Raw genomic sequence first — 18,724 nt, 5'->3', positions numbered from 1 at the left:
ACGATCATAGTGCTAAGCTAACGGATGGGTCTTGTTCATCACATCATTATTTAATGATTTTATCCCGTTCATCAAATGACAACACATGTCTATGGTCAGAAAACTTAACCATCTTTGATTAACGAGCTAGTCTAGTGGAGTCATACTAGGGATACTTTCTTTTGTCTATGTATTCACACATGTATCAAGTTTCCGGTTAATACAATTCTAGCATGAATAATAAACATTTATCATGATATAAGGAAATAAAATAATAATTTTATTATTGCCTCTAGGGCATATTTCCTTCAGTCTTTGCATACTACACATGGACAATACTCACGAACCTTTTATAAGTTATTGTTCTGTTTTGGAGTGTCCATAAGCTATACGGTGCCGTGAGCATAACAATGATTTCTGCCTGTTACTGTGTTCAATGATCAATTGATCATGATCATTATATGCCGCAGATGCACAACACACTGTAGATAGAAATTACATATATCTGGGTTGGATCTTTGGAACATTTGGTTTGATCTAACTTAAATATATTTATTCTTTTACTTTCAGTTATTACTTTTCATCTAATATTATACCGTGTTGCTTCACAACTTCATCTCATCCGATGTTATATTACTGGTCTACTGCAATTCTTTTCTGATACTCTTGTAGGTCATACTTGGACTAATTGGTTTGTTTTACTGACTAAACTCACGTATACCTTCCACCTTCAAGGCTTGGACAAACCACTTAGTTCATCTAGCAGTTGATGTTAGATCATACTGGATGGAATATAAACACATTCATAGCATTTTAAGTTGTTAAAGCTTGTTTGGAATTTTCAGGTACCGGCGGCGGCGGCTACGATGGCGACGACGAACGGGACGCAGAACAATGGCTACAACAACATCTCGGCATCCACAAAGGCAGACTTGGTGAGCTCTGCTTTTTTCTCTTGTTAATTTCCGTTGTCCGTGCTTTGCATTGATTCCTTTTTGAACTGAAAAAACTCTAGTTTGGATTAGTTTGCAAAGTTTTCGTTGTATAAGTGTAGGCAAATTGGAAAGTTTCCATAATGTCGTTGCCTGATCCAAAACTCTGTTTCTGTACTGTAAGAGCTTATAGCCATGGTAATCTAAAAATATAAGAACATGCCACTGAACTGACACGTGTGCCATCTATAAACACAACCCGCTTTATTATGTTAGCTATAAAAAACCATGAAACCGTAAGGGAGGAGAGCAATGTCAACTGACCTATAATCATAAACGAGAAGAACAAATTCTCGGTTACATGTCTTCATGTTGGCTCTGCAACCTTTGGTCACCCGGCACCTGTTGATGTCTCTCCTTCTCTTTATGGTTGATAGCGTTGGTGGACATGGACACGAGAAACCATGGCAACATATGCGGCTTTCCTGATGATGATAATAGTATTCTGATTCTGAGCAACTTCCAAGTGGTGCTTACATGGAAGAGTATGTGTGAATAGATGGTGCTTACATGGAAGAATATGTGTGGATCGAAGGAAGGGTACCATTTTTATTGATTCTTCTCAGAGAAAACTGGTTGATAGATTGTTGATGAATATCTATGTTTTCAACTTCAATTTTTCATATAAGAATTTATAAAGCTCATCATCGTTGTCATGCTGATGGGTAAACAAGAACAGCAGCCTAATTAGCAATGCACCTGACCGCCTCAAGAGGCGCGCCCCAACCACTAGTATAAAGGCAAGTGGGAGAGAGAAAGAACCATCCCCCCCCCCCCCCCAAGAGAGAACGGCCGCGCCTATCTCCACCTTGCGAAAACCGCTCGTAGCTTCGTCCGACATCGCCATTGCCGGTGATCAGACTCGCAAGTTCAAGCAGAAGAAGAAAAAAACGCGTCCATGCCTGCCAAGATCCCAAAACTGTAGTATATACAAAACTAAAAGAAGAAGAAGAACCAACAACAAAAGAAAAAATAATAGAAGAAAACCAGAAGAAAAGCCGAATAAATAACAACATAAAAAGGATCAGAAATAAATAAAAAACTAAAACTAAAACTAAAAAACCAAATAGTTTTTGTTTTTGGTTTTTGTTCTAGTTGTGCTGCCTCTAGAGGGGCGGCCCGGGCGAACCCTAACCACCGCCCCTACCCCCCATCCACCCGCTTTCCTTGCCGCCGCCGGAGGAAGCCGGTGAGCGAAGCTCGTCTAGCAGACGGCGGCGGCGGGCTTGCCTCCTTCCTCCTCGAGAAGGCCTCTGGCTAGCGCGCAGCGGTGCCCCTAGGCACTATGTGGGGGGCGAGTCTGGGTGCTGGGGGGCGGCCCCAGGGATTCTCAGTGGGGTTATGCCACCATGGCTGCGCGGGCAGCATGGGGGTCGGCCGTGGCTTCCGGTGGCGACAGATTTGGGGTTCTCTTGCCCAGATCCGTTTGCTACGGCGGGTGGTGGCTCGGGGCGCTAACCGGCAGCCTCCAATGGCGTGGTTGGAGATGGTCGAAGGTGCGGGAGCGTGCTGGGGCTGGGCATGACCCGGATCAGGTGTCGTTGGCGTCTAGGGTCGGTTCTGTCCGGCGGCCGGCAGGGCTGCGGGCGGCGGCGCGTCACGGGAGCTAAGGATCCACCCCATGCTTGGTCTTCGGGATGTCTCACGTGGCGGTGGTGGTGGCTTGCTGTGGCGCGCGATGGAGGTGGTGCATGGTTGCGGCTTCGATCTGGGTAGGATGCGATGCCCTTCTGGATCTGGTTCGTGTGCTGGTGGCGGATGTTGTGCTATGAGATACGCTCTCCTCCCACTGCGGCGGGCGGCCCGAGAAGCCCCGGGCTTGGGGATTTGTGGTCTGGGGTCGGGAGAAATCCATGCTTTGCAATGTCCGAGGCTGACAATGGCGACGCCTACGGGCGCCGTTCCCTCCGTGGAGGCGTTGTCTTGGCCCCGATCCATCTCCCTCCCTCATGCTCGGGGGAAACCCTTGGTCTGACCTACGGACTAGACGATGGCAACGCCATAGTGTCATTCCCTCCTTGGAGGCATCGTCTTTTTGCTCGAGGTGTCCTAGTGGTGCGGCTCAAGTTGGTGTCGGCCATGGCTCTGAGTGTGAGTCTCCAAGGCGCAATGCACAGCGTCGTCGGCGCTCTCTCGACGATGCCCACCCTAGGTCTACCCAAGCCCTGACGACTTCCTCTTTGGCGCAAATGGATGGGGTACGTTGGTTTGTGCTGTCGTCGGGTGTTGGTCATGTTAGGTCTTTGACTTTGGTCGTGACGCTTCAGGCTTCAGGTGGACACGTGCTACCCACGATGCCCACATAAAAGCCAAAAAACATGTTCGTGGACACCTACGGAATTACCTCATTCTTATGTGGTACATGTAGGCTATTTTTTAGAAATGGAGGATGTACCTCCGGTCTCTGCATCGTTCATCTGAACGATGCATGCTGCCATATTATTAATTATTCACAAAAACCATACAAGGTGATACATCAATAAGCCTGAAGCCACCAACTTGGCAACGTTGTTGCTACTCCTATCCCGTTGATGAAGGTGTGCCGAATGTCCGGACCTAATATCAAAAAGATATCGCACCAAAACCTAACATCTAAGCCGGTTGTCCTATCCAAGCCACTACCTGGATTGGGACACACCGATTTGACACACTCCCAATAAACACCGCACGCTCAAGGGATGGTACATCTGGGCTATCCCAAGAAAACCACATTACCCGCGTAGCCCCGTGGCGCCCGTGAGGACCAGAGTGAGGCGACCAGCAGCCGGAGCGCCGCGGCTAGCTCCGCCCCCATGTGTCCTCCGTGCCGTCGCGAGTCCTAGTAAGAGCTTCGCCGGCGCCGCCTCTAGCGTGTACCTCCACGCGATCACCTGCGCCGATCGTACTGAGGTAGAAGTTCTTGGCGTACTCCTTGCAGATCTCGCCGCAGTGCATAGGCCTTCTAGAGCCCGCCGCTACGCACCTCCAGCTCCCTGACAACGGCGGGCGGCGCTGCCTGCTGTAGTCAGAGCTGCCGCTTGAGCAATGTCTTATGCTTCACCACCACGTTGTACACCTTCGGCTCCAACGAGACGACGGCGACGATGCGTCGTAGGCCGGGATGACTGTCGGGCTCACCTGGTACGCCATGCTACGGCCGCCCGCGCCGCTGGCCTCCCCCGGCTCGGAGTCGCCGAGGCAGGCGTACTTGAGCGAGCAGAGGACCCACTGCTGCCGTTGCGGAGCACAGGACGACGCTGTCCCGGCCGACGTCACCGGCGCCGAGACCGCCGGACGAGGCTGGTCAGAGCAGCACCATGGTAGTGGCCATCGATGCTAGAGCTTGCCGCCGCAGAGCAGATAAGAGGAAACAGAGTTCTCTGTTTCTTCCCCTGCAGGAGCATTCAGCGCAGGCATGTACTGTATGACGAAATGGATTCAGCAGGACCACGTGCTGTGTTCCTCCCGGCCATCCATGTCCTCTTCACCAATCAGTTGCACAGATATGTAAGCACAAAACAGCAGCGCCATGCTTCACTCACATCCGTATTCCATCCACATGAAGTTTTGAACGATTTAGTTGATGGCAATACTGATGTGTGAGAACTATTTGTTGCATCTGCATCTGTAGGTGGGTGATATCCACCATCCTGGGAACATTCACCGGTTTTGGCATGGGCATGATCGGCCCCGGCATCCGGCCAACTGTCAGCCAGCTGCCGATGAGGAACAGCGTAAGGCCGCCGTCGACGTCGAGAATCCGGCGGTGTTCCAGTGTAAACATATGTTGTTTAGAGTTAATTGCAAGAAACTACCACACTTCGGCACGTTGTTACGAGACAGTACCACTAGTCACATTTTTTGCAGTTCAGTACCAACTCAAAGCCTAAGTGTTGCAAAACGGTCTGACAGCCGTATAAGCACGTATTGACCACGTATCTGACCGACCGAGCCCACGTGTCAGGTGCCACGGTGGCCTACCCGCGCGCATCCGCTCGGTCACTCGTCCCAGCCGGCTCAGTCGCACCATGTAGGTGGGTCAGGTCGAACCCGTACGGGACGAACCCTAGTTTCCTCTCCCCTCTCCCTCGTCTCCCTCTCCCCTCTCAGGCGATGGCGGCGTCGACTCCCGGCGGCGGTGACGGTGCGGGCGGGTACGGAGACCTTCCCGGCCTCGGGAGCGATGACCACTTAGGTCTGGACGACGTCGACGGCTCCAGTTCGTACTACTCCAGCGCAGACGACGTGGATTTGGAGGAGGAGGCAGCGCTGTCCATGGAGGACAGGCTGAGGCTGGCAGAGATATGGGTGGCCAACCCTAGCAGTAGCCATCAGTGGACCAGTGGAGCAGCTGGCGGTGTGCTGTAAGTCCCTCTCTTCTCTCCTTCTTTCTGTATATTTCAAAACAGGGGGCTAGTGTTAGTTGCTCATGATGTTGTTTGTACTGTCAATTGTAGTTTGGATGATGCTGTTTGGGATGTTGGGATTCATTTTGATACACAACATAATCTGGATAGGAAGATATGCAACTCAGATGTGAGATTTCTGAACTTATATGCACTGATGCACACACAAGGTTATTCCTTCTCTGATGAACTGTACCACATGAAGAATTTAGGCAGTGGAGAGGAAAGAGAGCATGTGTTAGAATTGATTGACACAAACATCAAACTGCAGCAACTTAAGAAGGAATATGAGCATAGTTTAGTTCTGAATTTGCTAGTGAGGGCAACAACACCTTTTGTACGTCAAATAGAAGAAGATTTAGTGAGATCAAAGTACAGCAATGTCTGTCAGAGGAGAGAAGAAGATTTAGCAACTATATTGTATGAACCACCTTTAGTGTATGATCTCAGTGAGCCTGCAGTTCTTGCTGTTGATAAAGAAGGTGTTGTTTTTCATAGTCAGTGCACACAAGAGAGCAGAAATTTCAGTAAGGGGAAGCTGAAAGCTGTAATGGAGGAAGAGGCACTGCTAGAGGAGGGACATAATAATAGTGATGACTGTGAGGATGCATATGACAGTGATAACAATCCTTTCTGCATGGAGAAGTACAGGATATGTGAAGACACAGAGATAATTGAGGGGAATAAACTAGCAAAGCAAGAAGTTGAAGATCAATATTCAGATGGAAGATTCAGAAGAGGAACAAGTACATTATGAGGGTGACACTGAGGTTGAGGATTTGTTTGAGATGGAGGAGGAGGAGGAGCAGGAGAAGGACGATGAGGTCAATGTTGTTGCAACAGAAGAAGCAGCAATGCAAAAACCTGCAAAAAGGAGAAAGAAGCTGGTAGTTAGGAGAGGCCCTACTACTAGGTCATATTCAAGTGTGTTGGAGGAGGTGAAACCTGATTTCATTCCTTCATCAGATGAAGAAGATGATGGTTTGCTTTTTGAGGATGAAGATGATGGACATGAGCCACTGTCATTTGTTCTACCTAAAGGGAGGAAGAGTAGGGCCAAGAAAAGGAAACCAAGGATCTGGTACAATGACAAACTTGAGCAACCACATCAGCAGTTATGTCTGTACATGTGCTTTAAGGATCAGCAGCAATTCAGAGATGCTTTGTTGAGCTTGCACATCACACAGGCCAGAGACTTCAGGTATCACAGAAATTCAGACCAAAGGATCATTGCCTGTTGTAAGAAAGAGCACTGCCAGTTTTGCATAGTTGCTGCAGTTATCAAAGGGGGGAAGACTTTTGCTATTAAGAAAATAAGGCTGGAGCACACTTGCCCTGGCAGCACTGAGACATCAAGGATTAGTGCCAAGTGGCTTGCAAAGACCTATGAGTCACTGTTCAGGTCTGATCCAACCACAATGATTAACAACTGCAATGAGAAGTATGGTGTTGATGTGCCAAGGCACATGGCCTATAGGACCAAAAACCTTGTTGTAGAAGCTGTGCTAGGAAGCACAAGAAGCAGTATCCCAGACTTAGGGATTTGCTCAGACCATCATGGATACAAACCCTGGTAGTAGAGTTGTAGTTACAACAGTTACTCCAAAACCAACTACAAAAATACCACATCCAGAACCAATCTTTCATGCTATGTTCTTCTGCATAAATGGAGCAAGGGAGGGATTTCTCAATGGATGCAGACCATTCATTGGTTAGTTATGCCATTATCACTGCTGCTCAAATCATTGTTATTTGTACATCACAATCTTTTTAGTTCATTGTTAACTATGCCAATATAGTTTAGTAATGCTTTATAGTTCTTTTTAGTGACTGAAATATATAGTTTAGTAATGCTTTATAGTTATTTTTAGTGACTTAAATATATAGTTTAGTAGTGCTTTATAGAAGTTTAAATTGTTCTTTGGTTGCAACAACAGGTGTTGATGGATGCTTTATTAAGCTCACCACTGGTGCTCAAATCCTGGCTGCCACTAGAAAAGATGGGAATAATAATATTTTCCCACTTGCATTTGCTATTGTTCGACAAGAGGACACAGTTAACTAGTGTTGGTTTCTACACCAACTGAAGATATGTCTAGGAGGAGAAGTTGGGAAATTTGGGCGTTATACTATCATGTCTGATAGACAGAAGGTATGCATGCATCTTCCTGTTATGTTCTTGCTGTTATGTTCTGCATTAGCATGTTATGTTCTAGATGCAGTAGTACATCAGCTAAGTCTAGCATGCTATGTGAACAGGGGCTACTAAATGCAGTAAACCAAGTTTTTCCAAACTGCCATCAAAGATTTTGCCTTAGACACCTCTATGCAAATTTCCAGAATGCTGGGTTTAGGGGGGAAGATCTTAAAAAATGCATGGATAATGCCAGCTATGCTTATAACCAGCACAAGTTTAACATTGCCATGAATGACTTGAAAAATGAGAGTGAGGAAGCTTGGAAGTGGCTAAGTGGAATACCTAAGCACACATGGGCTAGGCATGCTTTTGACACTAACTGCAAGACAGACTTGGTTGTTAACAACCTGTCTGAGGTGTTCCACAAGTACATCCTAGATTTTAGGAAAAAACGTATTAGGACTATGATTGATGGTATTAAGGACAAGCAGATGGTGAGGTGGGATAATAACAGAGAGAGAGGAAAGGCATCTCTGTAGGAGATTACACCACATTATGCTGAGAAGCTTGAGGTGGAAAAGGAAAGGGCCAGATTCGGACACCGAAAGAGTTTCGGGGGTTACCGGATAAATACCGGAGTACCGGGGGTTACCGGAACCCCCTCCCCCCCGGAGCTTAATGGGCCTACATGGGCCTTAGTGGAAATAGAGGGCAGCAAGGGAGGTGTGGGCCCCCCCCAAGGCCCAAACCGAATTGGTTTAGGGCAAAGGGGGCCGGCCCCCTCTCTCCTCCTCCTCCTCCTCTCCCTTTGCTCCCCCCTCTCCTACTCCTACTAGGAAAGGGAGGAGTCCTACTCCTAGTGGGAGTAGGACTCCCCCCCTTGGGCGCGCCTCTCCCCCTTGGCCGGCCACCTCCTCCCTCCCTCCTTTATATACGGAGGAGGGGGCACCCCATAGACACAACAATTGATCCCTTGGATCTCTTAGCCGTGTGCGGTGCCCCCCTCCACCATAATCCACCTCGATAATATCGTAGCGGTGCTTAGGCGAAGCCCTGCGTCGGTAGAACATCATCATCGTCACCACGCCGTCGTGCTGACGGAACTCTCCCTCATAGCTCGGCTGGATCGGAGTTCGAGGGACGTCATCGAGTTGAACGTGTGCTGAACTCGGAGGTGTCGTGCGTTCGGTACTTGATCGGTCGGATCGTGAAGACGTACGACTACATCAACCGCGTTGCGCTAACGCTTCCGCTTTTTGGTCTACGAGGGTACGTAGACAACACTCTTCCCTCTCGTTGCTATGCATCACCATGATCTGCATGTACGTAGGATTTTTTTTTTGAAATTACTACGTTCCCCAACAGCTACTCCACCTGCAAGATCAAGGAATGAAGCCACTCCACCTGCAAGATCAAGGAATGAAGATACTCCATCAGGATCATAGTAGCCACCAGCAAGGACTGCTACTGCAAGATCTGCTTCTGCAAGATCTGCTACTGCCAGATCTGCTAGAGGGTTAGCTAGTGCAAGATTTGCAAGGCCTTTCACTGCCCCAAGATTTGCTACTGGAGCTTCATCTTCCGGTCCTTCTACTTCTGGTGCTCCTTCAAGTGTCCTAGGGAATTATACTCGCTTGATGTAATTCTTTACTGCCAGTGGTAACCATTGAGTGATAGAATGATTCTGATGGTTGCATGTTGCAACTTTGGTCTGATGTGTACCAGAAAATGCTTATGGATTTTGCTTCTGAACTAAGTTGTTTGTGCTACAAAACCATGTATGTTCTGATGTAGTACTAAGTTGGGTCTGATGTGTACTAAGTCTCATCTGGTCATTTGTGAACATATCATGCTCCTGTCAACATATTATGCCTGCAATATTTGGTCATTTGGCATTATTCAAGAATTCAATGCTTTTTGTGTTATTGCAAAGATGCTCCTGTCAACATATCATGCACATAAATTTGGTCATTTGTCAAGAAACCATGCTCATGTCAATATTATTCAACATTTTAGATGAGTTTAGATCATGCTCAAACTGGATGATAATGCCATAATGGCCACATACTTCATTACTAGGATCAACATACCAAATCTTTTTTACAAAGACACCTAGCTAACACATTACTAGGATCAACATGACTAGGATAAACATTCAGTTCCAGCAACACCTGACCACAACCATTCAGTAAACCAAGGATCAACCTGACCACAACTTGCATCTTCAGTGCCAAAAGATCACTTGAGTCTAAACTACTGACCAGTACCACTAAACCTGACCACAACTACCACTAAACAAGCTTACTGCAGCAGCATCTTAGCTGTCACTAAACCTACCACAAAGACAAGAAAAAGAAAGACAACATTCTGATATTTCCCCTTCAGTGCATCTATCTCTGCATTTTTCTCATTGAGCTGGTCTTCCAAAGACATAGCCACCACCTCTCTTCCTCTTTGAGCTTCAGGCAGAGCCACAACTGCAGTGTCATCTTCAAACACAGCAACACTTGATTCACCTCTCAGCCTACACACTTCATCCCGCAAATCTCCGATCAAATCACTCAAAAACTTGGGCAGATGATCATGATGCCATTCAACAAAGCCACAACTACCATGCTGTACCAACAGAAATCAGGGTTTGAGAGGGGAGAAGATCTAATGAACAGAAAAATAGAACAAAAATGAAGCTCACCATGGCATCCACGCAGGCGTAGTACCTCCGCCTGGGTTCTGATGGCTCCATGAGATCCATCTCGGGGCCTTCCAACGCGGCCTGCACCAGCAGAGCTTCTCCGGCTCGTACGCCATCGGGCTCTCACGGTAGGGCACCGGCGACCTCGATTCGTCCCCTCTCCTTCCAGAGGCTCGACGGAAGCTGGGAGCCTGAGAATGACCCGAAGACCACGACATTGCCTTGGACGCAGCCGCCGCCGCTGCCGCCCCCTGCGAGATCGCCTCCGCCGCCGGCCCGCTCAGGAATCGCCTCCGCCGTCGCCTAACCCTAGTTTTTCCCCCAAATCCCCAATCCGTTTCCTGTTCGCCCCCACGCATTGCTGTTATAACCAGGGCCACCACTCAGAGCGTTTTTTGGCTATAGGACAGTGGCCACGTTAGCGTTTTTTTGGCTAAAACGTCACTAAGGTTTGATTTGGACCAGGATTCGTTAGTTTAGAGGTATAACTTGAGCCATCTAACAGCCATCAAAGCAACATATTTCATCAGAGGTATAACTTGAGCCATCTAAGAAAGCATTAGCTAAATAACGTAGCATAGTGGAGTTCAACATAACCATAGATTCTTACAGCCATAATTAATAGATTCTTACAACATTAGCTAAAGACCATAGCATAGTGGAGTTCAACATTGTTCACAACTACTACATCCATACATTACACTTCACTAAACCACCCTTCACAAAAGATTAGCAAAGCCTTCTATCAAAGCAACATATATCATGATAGGTATGCTCTACTTCATCTACCAGATCATCTTCATCTACCTCATTCCTTCAAGATGTCATGGATCAACTTCAACTTCTCTTTGCTCTTCTCAAGTGAATTGAACTGAACAGCTAGCTGGAGCTTTAACTCATCCCTGCATTTTATCAGATTCTCATGTCCCCTCTTGAGATCATACATGTGAAGGTTCAGCTGCACATTCTCTTCTGTGAGTTTTTTCACAGACTTGGTGAGCTCATCAACCTGAATCTTTAAATTGTTGTTGCCTTCAGTTAGCTTTTCCTTCTCTTTCAAATGATTCGTCTTCAGGTTCCTAATGACACTGCCTTGAGCTTCTAGCAGGTTCATCAGCACTTTATACTTCTCTTTCAGCTTCAAGTTCTCTGCCTCTTTCTTCTCCATCTCATTCTTCATGCCAGCCACAGCTGATGCACTGGCAACCTCAGCTCTCTTCTCCTTAGCTTGCACATAGCTCAAATCCAACACCCTGTCCTCCTGTGCACCGAGAAGTTGATGGACATCTTCAACTAGTTTGTCATAGTTGGCATCCAGATTCCTTTTCTCTTCTTTAAGGTGGTGGATAGTAAGTGAACTTTCCAGGTTATCCTTCCTCCTAGCATGCCTGCTGTCTTCAAACATTTCCCAAAGCTTCAACAATGCATTTTGCATTGTGGGAGGCCACTCTGGGTCAACCCACGCAAGAAAACCACAATTCTCACTTTCCTGTAATATAGTAAACATTTATATTGTTACTCTCTCAAGAATTACAATTATGAAAGGGCACTTTTAAAAAATCAACTAAGAGCATAAGAACTACAACCTATACATGTGGTCAACTAAAAAGTGCTACTTCTACTGCAACCTATACTGCCTCAATTAAAAATTAGCATTTACACTGCTAACTAAGCTGCTGGTCATATATACTACTACAAAAAAGTGGGCAATTTAACTAAACATGAATATACATGAGCACATGCCTACACAACATGTTGCAGTGAGCTTCAGTACTAATAAATAACTAAACTATGAGCATCTCCACTACCAACTAAGCTGCTGCCCATATATATTACTAACATCAGGTGGCATGTTTAACAAAGGTGAGCATCAAAGCTACTAACTTACTAATAAATAACTAAACAATGTGCTTCATCATCAGTAGGAGTACTCCATCAGTAGTACTAACTTACTAAACAGAGGCTACCAACTATATTACAGTGAACATAGAGAGAGAGCATGAATCTTACAGGCTGAGCACAAACTAGAAACCTCCTGCCCGTCTCAAATGATTCAAAAGCTACACGACGCTCAGTTGGCAGCCGATGCTCCACGCAGAGCCCTTCTGATGCCTTCTCCAAGCCATTGTAGTCTTGGTCTTCAATGCTAGCAGGAATCTACAGGAGCAAATCCCCAAATCAGAAAACCAGATCAGCAAATCCCCAAAATCCTTAAATCAGAAACCCTAACCCTAACTCACCCTAGCTCTACCACTGACCTGATAATGCATACCGTCTTCGGAGGAGGAGATCTGCAGGTTGGACAAGTCATCGCTGCTCTCATCCTCGAAGACCATGGCGCGGCGGCGATGGCGGACGCGGCGGTCTGCGCGGTGAGTGGCGGTGGATTGGAGCGACGAGGGCGATGGGGCGAGGAGAGGGACAGAGTGCGGTTGGCTCCGGTCCGACGAGCCCCGACCCAGCTACATGGTGCGAACGAGCCGGGCTGGAACGAGTGACCGAGCGGGTAGGCCACCGTGGCACCTGACACTTGGGCCGGTCGGTCAGATACGTGGTCAATACGGGCTTATACGACTGTCAGACCGTTTCGCAACACTTAGGCTCTGAGCTGGTACTGAACTGCAAAAAAAATGACTGATGGTACTGATTCGTCACGACGTGCCGAAGTGTGGTAGTTCCTTGCAATTAACTATGTTGTTTAGTTTGTAGCTATGTGCCGTTGGTTGATGCTTGGGAGTTTGGCGCTCCAGCGTAAACAACGTAAGCACAGGCTGCACAACACAGCGTAACGGTAGTGGAAGGAAGCGATGTGCTTTAGGCGGGTATCCCATTTGTCTCTCCGTGGATGTAGGATGTAGTATTATCGCTTATCCCACATACTCGTCTAAAACACGATTTGCCCTTTTATTTATTGCTCCACACAAAGGAATCCCCTCCTCACGCTGCTCTTGCTCGCCACCTGCCCGTGAGCACTGGGCCTGCGCCGCCACGATTTTCCCTTTTTATTTATTCCTCCACATTCCCCTCACGCTGCTCTTGCTCGCCACCTGCCCGTGAGCACTGGGCCTGCGCCGCCACTCTCTGCGCACTCCCGAGACGCTGCCGCTGCCCGCTGCTACGATGGACTGGGAAGAAGCGGCGACTTTGCAGGTGGAGGCCGTAGCGGCGGCGGCGGTTGATTTGTCGCCGGTGGAGGCCGTAGCGGCGGCGGAGGAGGTTGAGGCGGACACATCAGTCAACCGCAGCATCGTCAACAATCAGGTACCGATGCCTTCTCCCCCTTTTATGTATATATATATACTCCAGTGGAAGTAGATTCCAGCAGTCTTTTTTAGAATCTGAGCAGTTTTTTACTAGACTAGATCTTAATTAGAGGAGGATATGTCTAATCGATCTGTCGGTTAAGCGGTGACAAACAATAGCGGCGGCTGCTACGGATCAGCCGGATGATTTCCCCAGGAAATCATCCGGCTAGCCAGCCGTACGATTCAGGCGCGGTGGCCGTTCGATTCATGTGATGCAGCCAGTCTTCCTTTCCTTTCCCCGGGTCTACACACAACGCGACACCACATGAGCTTCAACGCTTCCGCCGTGGCACCGGCGCCGGCGGCCACCCAGCAGCGGATGCTGCGACCCCGACGAGACACGAGGCTGCGCACTACCTGTTGCATCTCTCGCCACGCGGCAGCACTCGTGCTGCAAAAAATCAGAGCAACGCCGGCCACCGTCCTTGCCATTGGTGCCTTGCAGCTCCGCCACCCCCACTCTGACCGTGGATGCTTTGCAGCACTGCCGCCGCTCCCGCAGCACTAGTGCCTCCACCACAGCACCGACGCCGCCGATGAGCGCTGCATCGCGCATCACTGGTTCCTCTTCGCAGCGACACACGTGTTGCATAGAACCGCCGACAGCACCGACGAGCGTTTTGCAGCACTGGAAGTTGCCGAGGAGCGCCGTGTCGCTGTGCCCGCTGCCGTCGATGAGCGCCGCATTGCCGGCAACACTGACGGGAGTTGCATCTGAACATTGCAACTACCCCTCTCCACGCTGCATTGAAGCTCCGCCGCCGCGCGTGCACCACCATGCGTGTTGCGTTGTCAGCTTCCGTCGCCGGCGAGATACACGGGTCGCAGCAGCAGGTGGTTTACGCGAGGGAGAACTCCGGCTCGACGCGCCAGCGGTCACACGCTGAAGCTCCATTGCAGCGTCCTCGGCAGCACGCAGTGCTCCATTACAACGCCGGCTGACGTCGATGAACGTTGCATCGCAGCACCGGTGGCCGCCGAGGAGCGCCACATCGCCGGCAGCACTGACGAGAGTAGCATCTGAACATTGCAACCCGCCCACGCTGCATTGAGACTCCGCCGCCGCGTGCACACCACCGTGCGTGTTTCGTTGTCAGATTCCGTTGCCGGCAAGATACGCGGGTCGCAGCACCAGGTGGTTCACGCGAGGGGAACTCCGGCTCGACGCGCCGTCCGTGGCATGCTGAAGCTCTATCGCGTCGCCCTCAGCACCACGCGATGCTCCATTGCAGCGCCGGCACGCGATCCTCTATCACAGCGCCGGCGGTCGCACGCTGAAGCTCTATCGCATCGCCCTCAGCAGCACGCGGTGCTCCATTGCAGCGCCGACACGCGATCCTCTATCGCAGCGCTGGCGGTCGCACGCTGAATCTCCATCGTAGCGCTGGCAGGCGCGCGAGGAAGCTCTATCACAGCAACCCGCGACGCTCGGTGATGCAACCGGCGATGTTGCATCAATTTCGCGGTCGGGATTTGGATGCGCGGGAGGGTGGTCGGCGTCTGAATCCTCTCTATATTCACGGTGGCGGGGAAAGTGGTGGTAGCGGCCGAGAGCTGTCTCCATATCCGGCGAGAGGTAAGGGGGTAAGAGCATCTCCAAAAGCCGCGCAACGCGCGACGCGTTAAAAGTCAGAATACAGCGCCGGGTGAGCCAGGTTTTGCGCGCGGCGGTGCGCTGGCTCCAGCGGTCGCCGCAAAATAAAGCGCGCCCGAGCCGCTCCAGCAGGCGCGCTATATTTTATAGAAATGCGTACATAGTTCAGTCTTCTCCTACAATACATAGTCCATAGTACATAGTTCTACTATACATAAATAAAACGAAAAACTACTACTACTCGTCATTCTCCGACTCGGACTCTGCCTCGGTGATGTCCTCCTCAGACGTTGGAGCGTAGGCGTCAAGGAACCGCTCGTCGCGGGAGTCCCAGGACTACGCATCTTCTAGCGCGATGTTGTATTTAGCGACCGCCTTTCGCGTTCGCTTGTCCTCGTGATAGGCGGCTCGCTCCTTCCTCCTCTCCTCCCTCCCCGCCCTCCTCTCGGTGAAGAACTGTTCCTCATTGATAATATCTTGCGGGAAGCGTTGCCTCCACAACGCCATGGCTTCCTCGTCCATCTCGGCCAGGCTAAGACAGCGCTCCCGCCTCCGGTTTTTGCGCCGATCCTCGTCGGTGATAAGCCGCGGGAAAGGAGCCAACTCATGTGCCCGCTCCGGCGTCGCCACGTCAGTGAAGTTCATGTCCCAACGGGACCGTCGGAGGCGCCACGCCGCAGCGTCGTACGCGCGGGCACCGTCCTGGGCGGTGTCGAAGGTTCCGAGGCCGAGGCGCACGCCACCGCCCAACCGGATCGAGGCGGAGTATGTGCCGGACGGACGCACGCGGACGCCGCGGTAACCCGAACCTCCCCGGCGGCGAGGCGGCATGATGGCGCGGTGGTGTCGTGTCGGCGGCGAGGAGAGAAAGCGCTAGAGGGAGCGAGAGAGAGTGGCAGAGGGCGCCGCAATTTATAGGCGCGCCGAACGCGGTGCGCCAAATCTAGCGTGCGGGCTGCCGCCTTTTCCCGCGCGCGCGCAATCGTTTCCCGCCACCGCTGGAGCGCGCGAAAACGTCCCGCACGTGCTAAAAGCCCAGTTTACCGCGAGCGCGTCTTTTGGCGCGGCTGTTGAAGATGCTTTAAATGGAGGAGAAAGATAAGTTGCGGGCGAGAAAAGTCGCGGAGAAAAGATATGACTGGGAGAGATATGGATGCGGTGTGTGTGGGACCGAGCAAATGACTCGGTAGATAATACTAAGAGTTTTCCTAAACAATAAATAGGCTTGTATCTCATGAGATTTACGACACTCAGTTTTAGTATCAACCCCGGCAGCGGCAAAAAATAAATATAAAAATATAAGTACGTACCAAAAGACAAGTACTCATAATCATCTTTGTCTTCATTTTTTGTGCAGAGACTCACTCCTATTGCAAAGCTTCTCATTACATTGGTAGGAGTTGTAATTGCATTTCAACCTGCTAGTGCTATCAAGATTCCTGAGAGTATTAATGGGTATGAACCTCTTTTTTTTGTTTTTATTTTCCTTATACTAAATGCATAAATACAAGTATACAGTATGCGAATATTTCATGGCCTTTAGTAATTAGTTCTTTTTTAATTGGCAGAGTGCCACTTATTGGGATGGAAGCGGATCTAGAGGACTATGCTAGGTTGGCTCGGGAAGGACGTCGAGTAGCCAAAATGCGCTCGCCATTTACCATGTCAAGGGAAGGTCTGCCTGTGCTTGAAAATCAGACTGGAGTTGCAAAACCACCGCCGGCCTGGTTATATAACAAGATTGTAAATGGCCATGATCAGGTGGTATTTCTGATTAGAAGCGATAACCTGTATATCGGTGGATACATAAATCCCCAAGGAATTATCCATTCATTCGCCGAATATTCAAGTATGCTCCCCGGATCCATTTCTCTAGGAATCGGTGGAAGTTATAGAGACCTAGTTGGTCGTAGGTCAAACCTTGCAAACCTTGATCTAGGCAAAAGGGCAATGAAGAGAGCTTTGAAGATTCTTTCTCGGTACAAACATGGAGTCAGCGACTTCTTTCAGATGACAACTTCACTGGCAAGGTACTCTGTAGTATTATGTGAGGCACAGAGGTTCACGGAGATTCATGAATCTTTACTTGATAAATGGAACTCAAGGACTGGATACTATATTCAGCGGCCTAAGGAGCTCTTAGTTAGCTGGGCTTCACTGTCGTGTGGTGTGCTGGAGAAGTGGAAACCCACCCTCAAATATGGTAAAACCTATTATTATGAGACATTGTGGAACTATGACAATGTACGGTTCAAACTTAGAACATCAAAAACAGGAGCTCCATATCTCTTGAGACTGCTGATAAAGGGCAAAAGATGCCAGGATAGCATAATGGGCTGGGGCCACCGCCCTTAGGTATGCAGGCAAGTATTTTTCTTTCGTTTTATTCATACCATGCAATTTACAATGCTGAATTGGATACTCTGCCCACCATTAGTACCATGAACTTTCCTGGGGTTTTAGATCCATGACAGCAGCCTTGAGCTGAATGTGCTTTTGTTGAACTACAGGTGTGGAGAAGGGCAAGATGGAGTGCAGTGATGGAGTGCTACCCCTCCTCTGGATCTGAAGCCTAATAAGGAATAAATAAAAAGCTACAACACATGGAGTTGACTTGGTTCCTAACTCCATGCTGAATAAATATTCTTCTGGGATGTTACCCTGCCAAGTTGTGTTGAACATGTATTAAAGCATAGGGGCACTTATATCTCCCCTAATAATAATAATTAAACCGGGTACTTGTCTCCCCAAACTCTGGTTTTTCAGTTGGTTCGGTTGGCATGGCACGGCTCGCCGATTTTTCATTCTGTCGATATATCCGATTACCTCTGTCATGTCCGATTACCTCTCATCCCATCGTCCGTATCAATAGGTTGCTGCACTTTGCTTCCTTCATCTGCGTTTTAGGAGCGTCTCCTTGCTGCGGGCATGTTGTTCTCTTACGACCCTGCGTTTTGCAGATGCTACAGAATCTACTCCTCTTTGCTCAGGCCTTCATACAGCGTCTTGTCCCTCGTGTTCATAGGCCTCCCTGCAGTCCTCATCTTCAGGGGTGCTCCCAATCACGAAGGAGGTTGCTGTGCCCTGACATCCTGTCGTGTGCGCTGTCAACAGTTACTGCCTGCTCAGCTACCTTGGTGGCTTGCTTATTGGTAGCACGGTCCTCGAGCCCAAGCCCATCCCTGGCATGCTCAAATGGCGTCATCACAACAATGGCTTGCTCGAACAGACTCATCAGTCTTTCATACGCTTCCACACTCACATCTTCGAGCTTAACCAGCTCTAGTGCCTTGACGTACATTCTTGTATGCCTGAATGTTAGCGCGGTGGCACAGAGCTGGTCTCCCTGGTAATGCTGAAGGTGATCTGGCAAAACATCCCTCACATCCCTTGTCCACCTTTTTACAATGTGCCTTTCTGGTATCTCTGTCATGCCACGATAGTCCATAATCTGTCTCATGCAAAACAAATAGTATAGGTTAGCTCCCAGGATTGGGCTAATGATCAGCTTCACAATTTCTGTACTTGTGCACACCTTAAGAACATGACAGCATAACATGCCCATATGTTCGAACATACCACATTCACATTCAGATTCTGCTCAATTGTCAATCATCTTCACCAGGAAAACAACCCTGCT

General features: G+C 49.1%; 2 protein-coding genes and 1 long non-coding RNA gene across 6 annotated transcripts; 1 reads left to right on the top strand and 2 right to left on the bottom strand.

Moving 5' to 3' along the window:
* Positions 1-10,993: 10,993 nt before the first annotated feature.
* On the bottom strand, positions 10,994-12,521 carry LOC141031104 (uncharacterized). Its single transcript, XM_073506195.1, has 3 exons — positions 12,444-12,521; positions 12,196-12,342; positions 10,994-11,674 (listed from the first exon to the last, which is right to left on the bottom strand). The coding sequence occupies exons 1-3, from the start codon at positions 12,519-12,521 to the stop codon at positions 10,994-10,996; spliced, it is 906 nt and encodes a 301-aa protein (XP_073362296.1).
* On the top strand, positions 12,457-18,172 carry LOC141031101 (protein synthesis inhibitor I-like). 4 transcript variants are annotated; one of them, XR_012193173.1, is made up of 5 exons: positions 12,457-13,446; positions 16,442-16,539; positions 16,653-17,447; positions 17,595-17,766; positions 18,122-18,172. XR_012193173.1 is itself a non-coding variant. In XM_073506193.1 (4 exons), the coding sequence occupies exons 1-3, from the start codon at positions 13,306-13,308 to the stop codon at positions 17,437-17,439; spliced, it is 1,026 nt and encodes a 341-aa protein (XP_073362294.1). In that variant the 5' UTR covers positions 12,457-13,305; the 3' UTR covers positions 17,440-17,447; positions 17,595-18,172. The 4 variants fall into 4 exon arrangements, 2 of the variants coding, with proteins under 2 accessions (XP_073362294.1, XP_073362293.1); XM_073506193.1 differs by having other exon boundaries at positions 17,595-18,172; XR_012193172.1 differs by having other exon boundaries at positions 12,458-13,446; positions 16,653-17,766.
* Positions 17,754-18,724, bottom strand: LOC141031103 (uncharacterized). Its single transcript, XR_012193175.1, has 2 exons — positions 18,620-18,724; positions 17,754-18,535 (listed from the first exon to the last, which is right to left on the bottom strand). It is a non-coding gene; the product is annotated as an uncharacterized lncRNA (long non-coding RNA).

Source organism: Aegilops tauschii, unplaced genomic scaffold (genome assembly GCF_002575655.3).
Source record: "Aegilops tauschii subsp. strangulata cultivar AL8/78 unplaced genomic scaffold, Aet v6.0 ptg000490l_subseq_155209:229596_obj, whole genome shotgun sequence".
NCBI classification, from domain to species: domain Eukaryota; kingdom Viridiplantae; phylum Streptophyta; class Magnoliopsida; order Poales; family Poaceae; genus Aegilops; species Aegilops tauschii.
The sequence above is the reverse complement of the archived record's forward strand: the minus strand, read 5'-3'. Positions and strand labels throughout refer to the sequence as shown.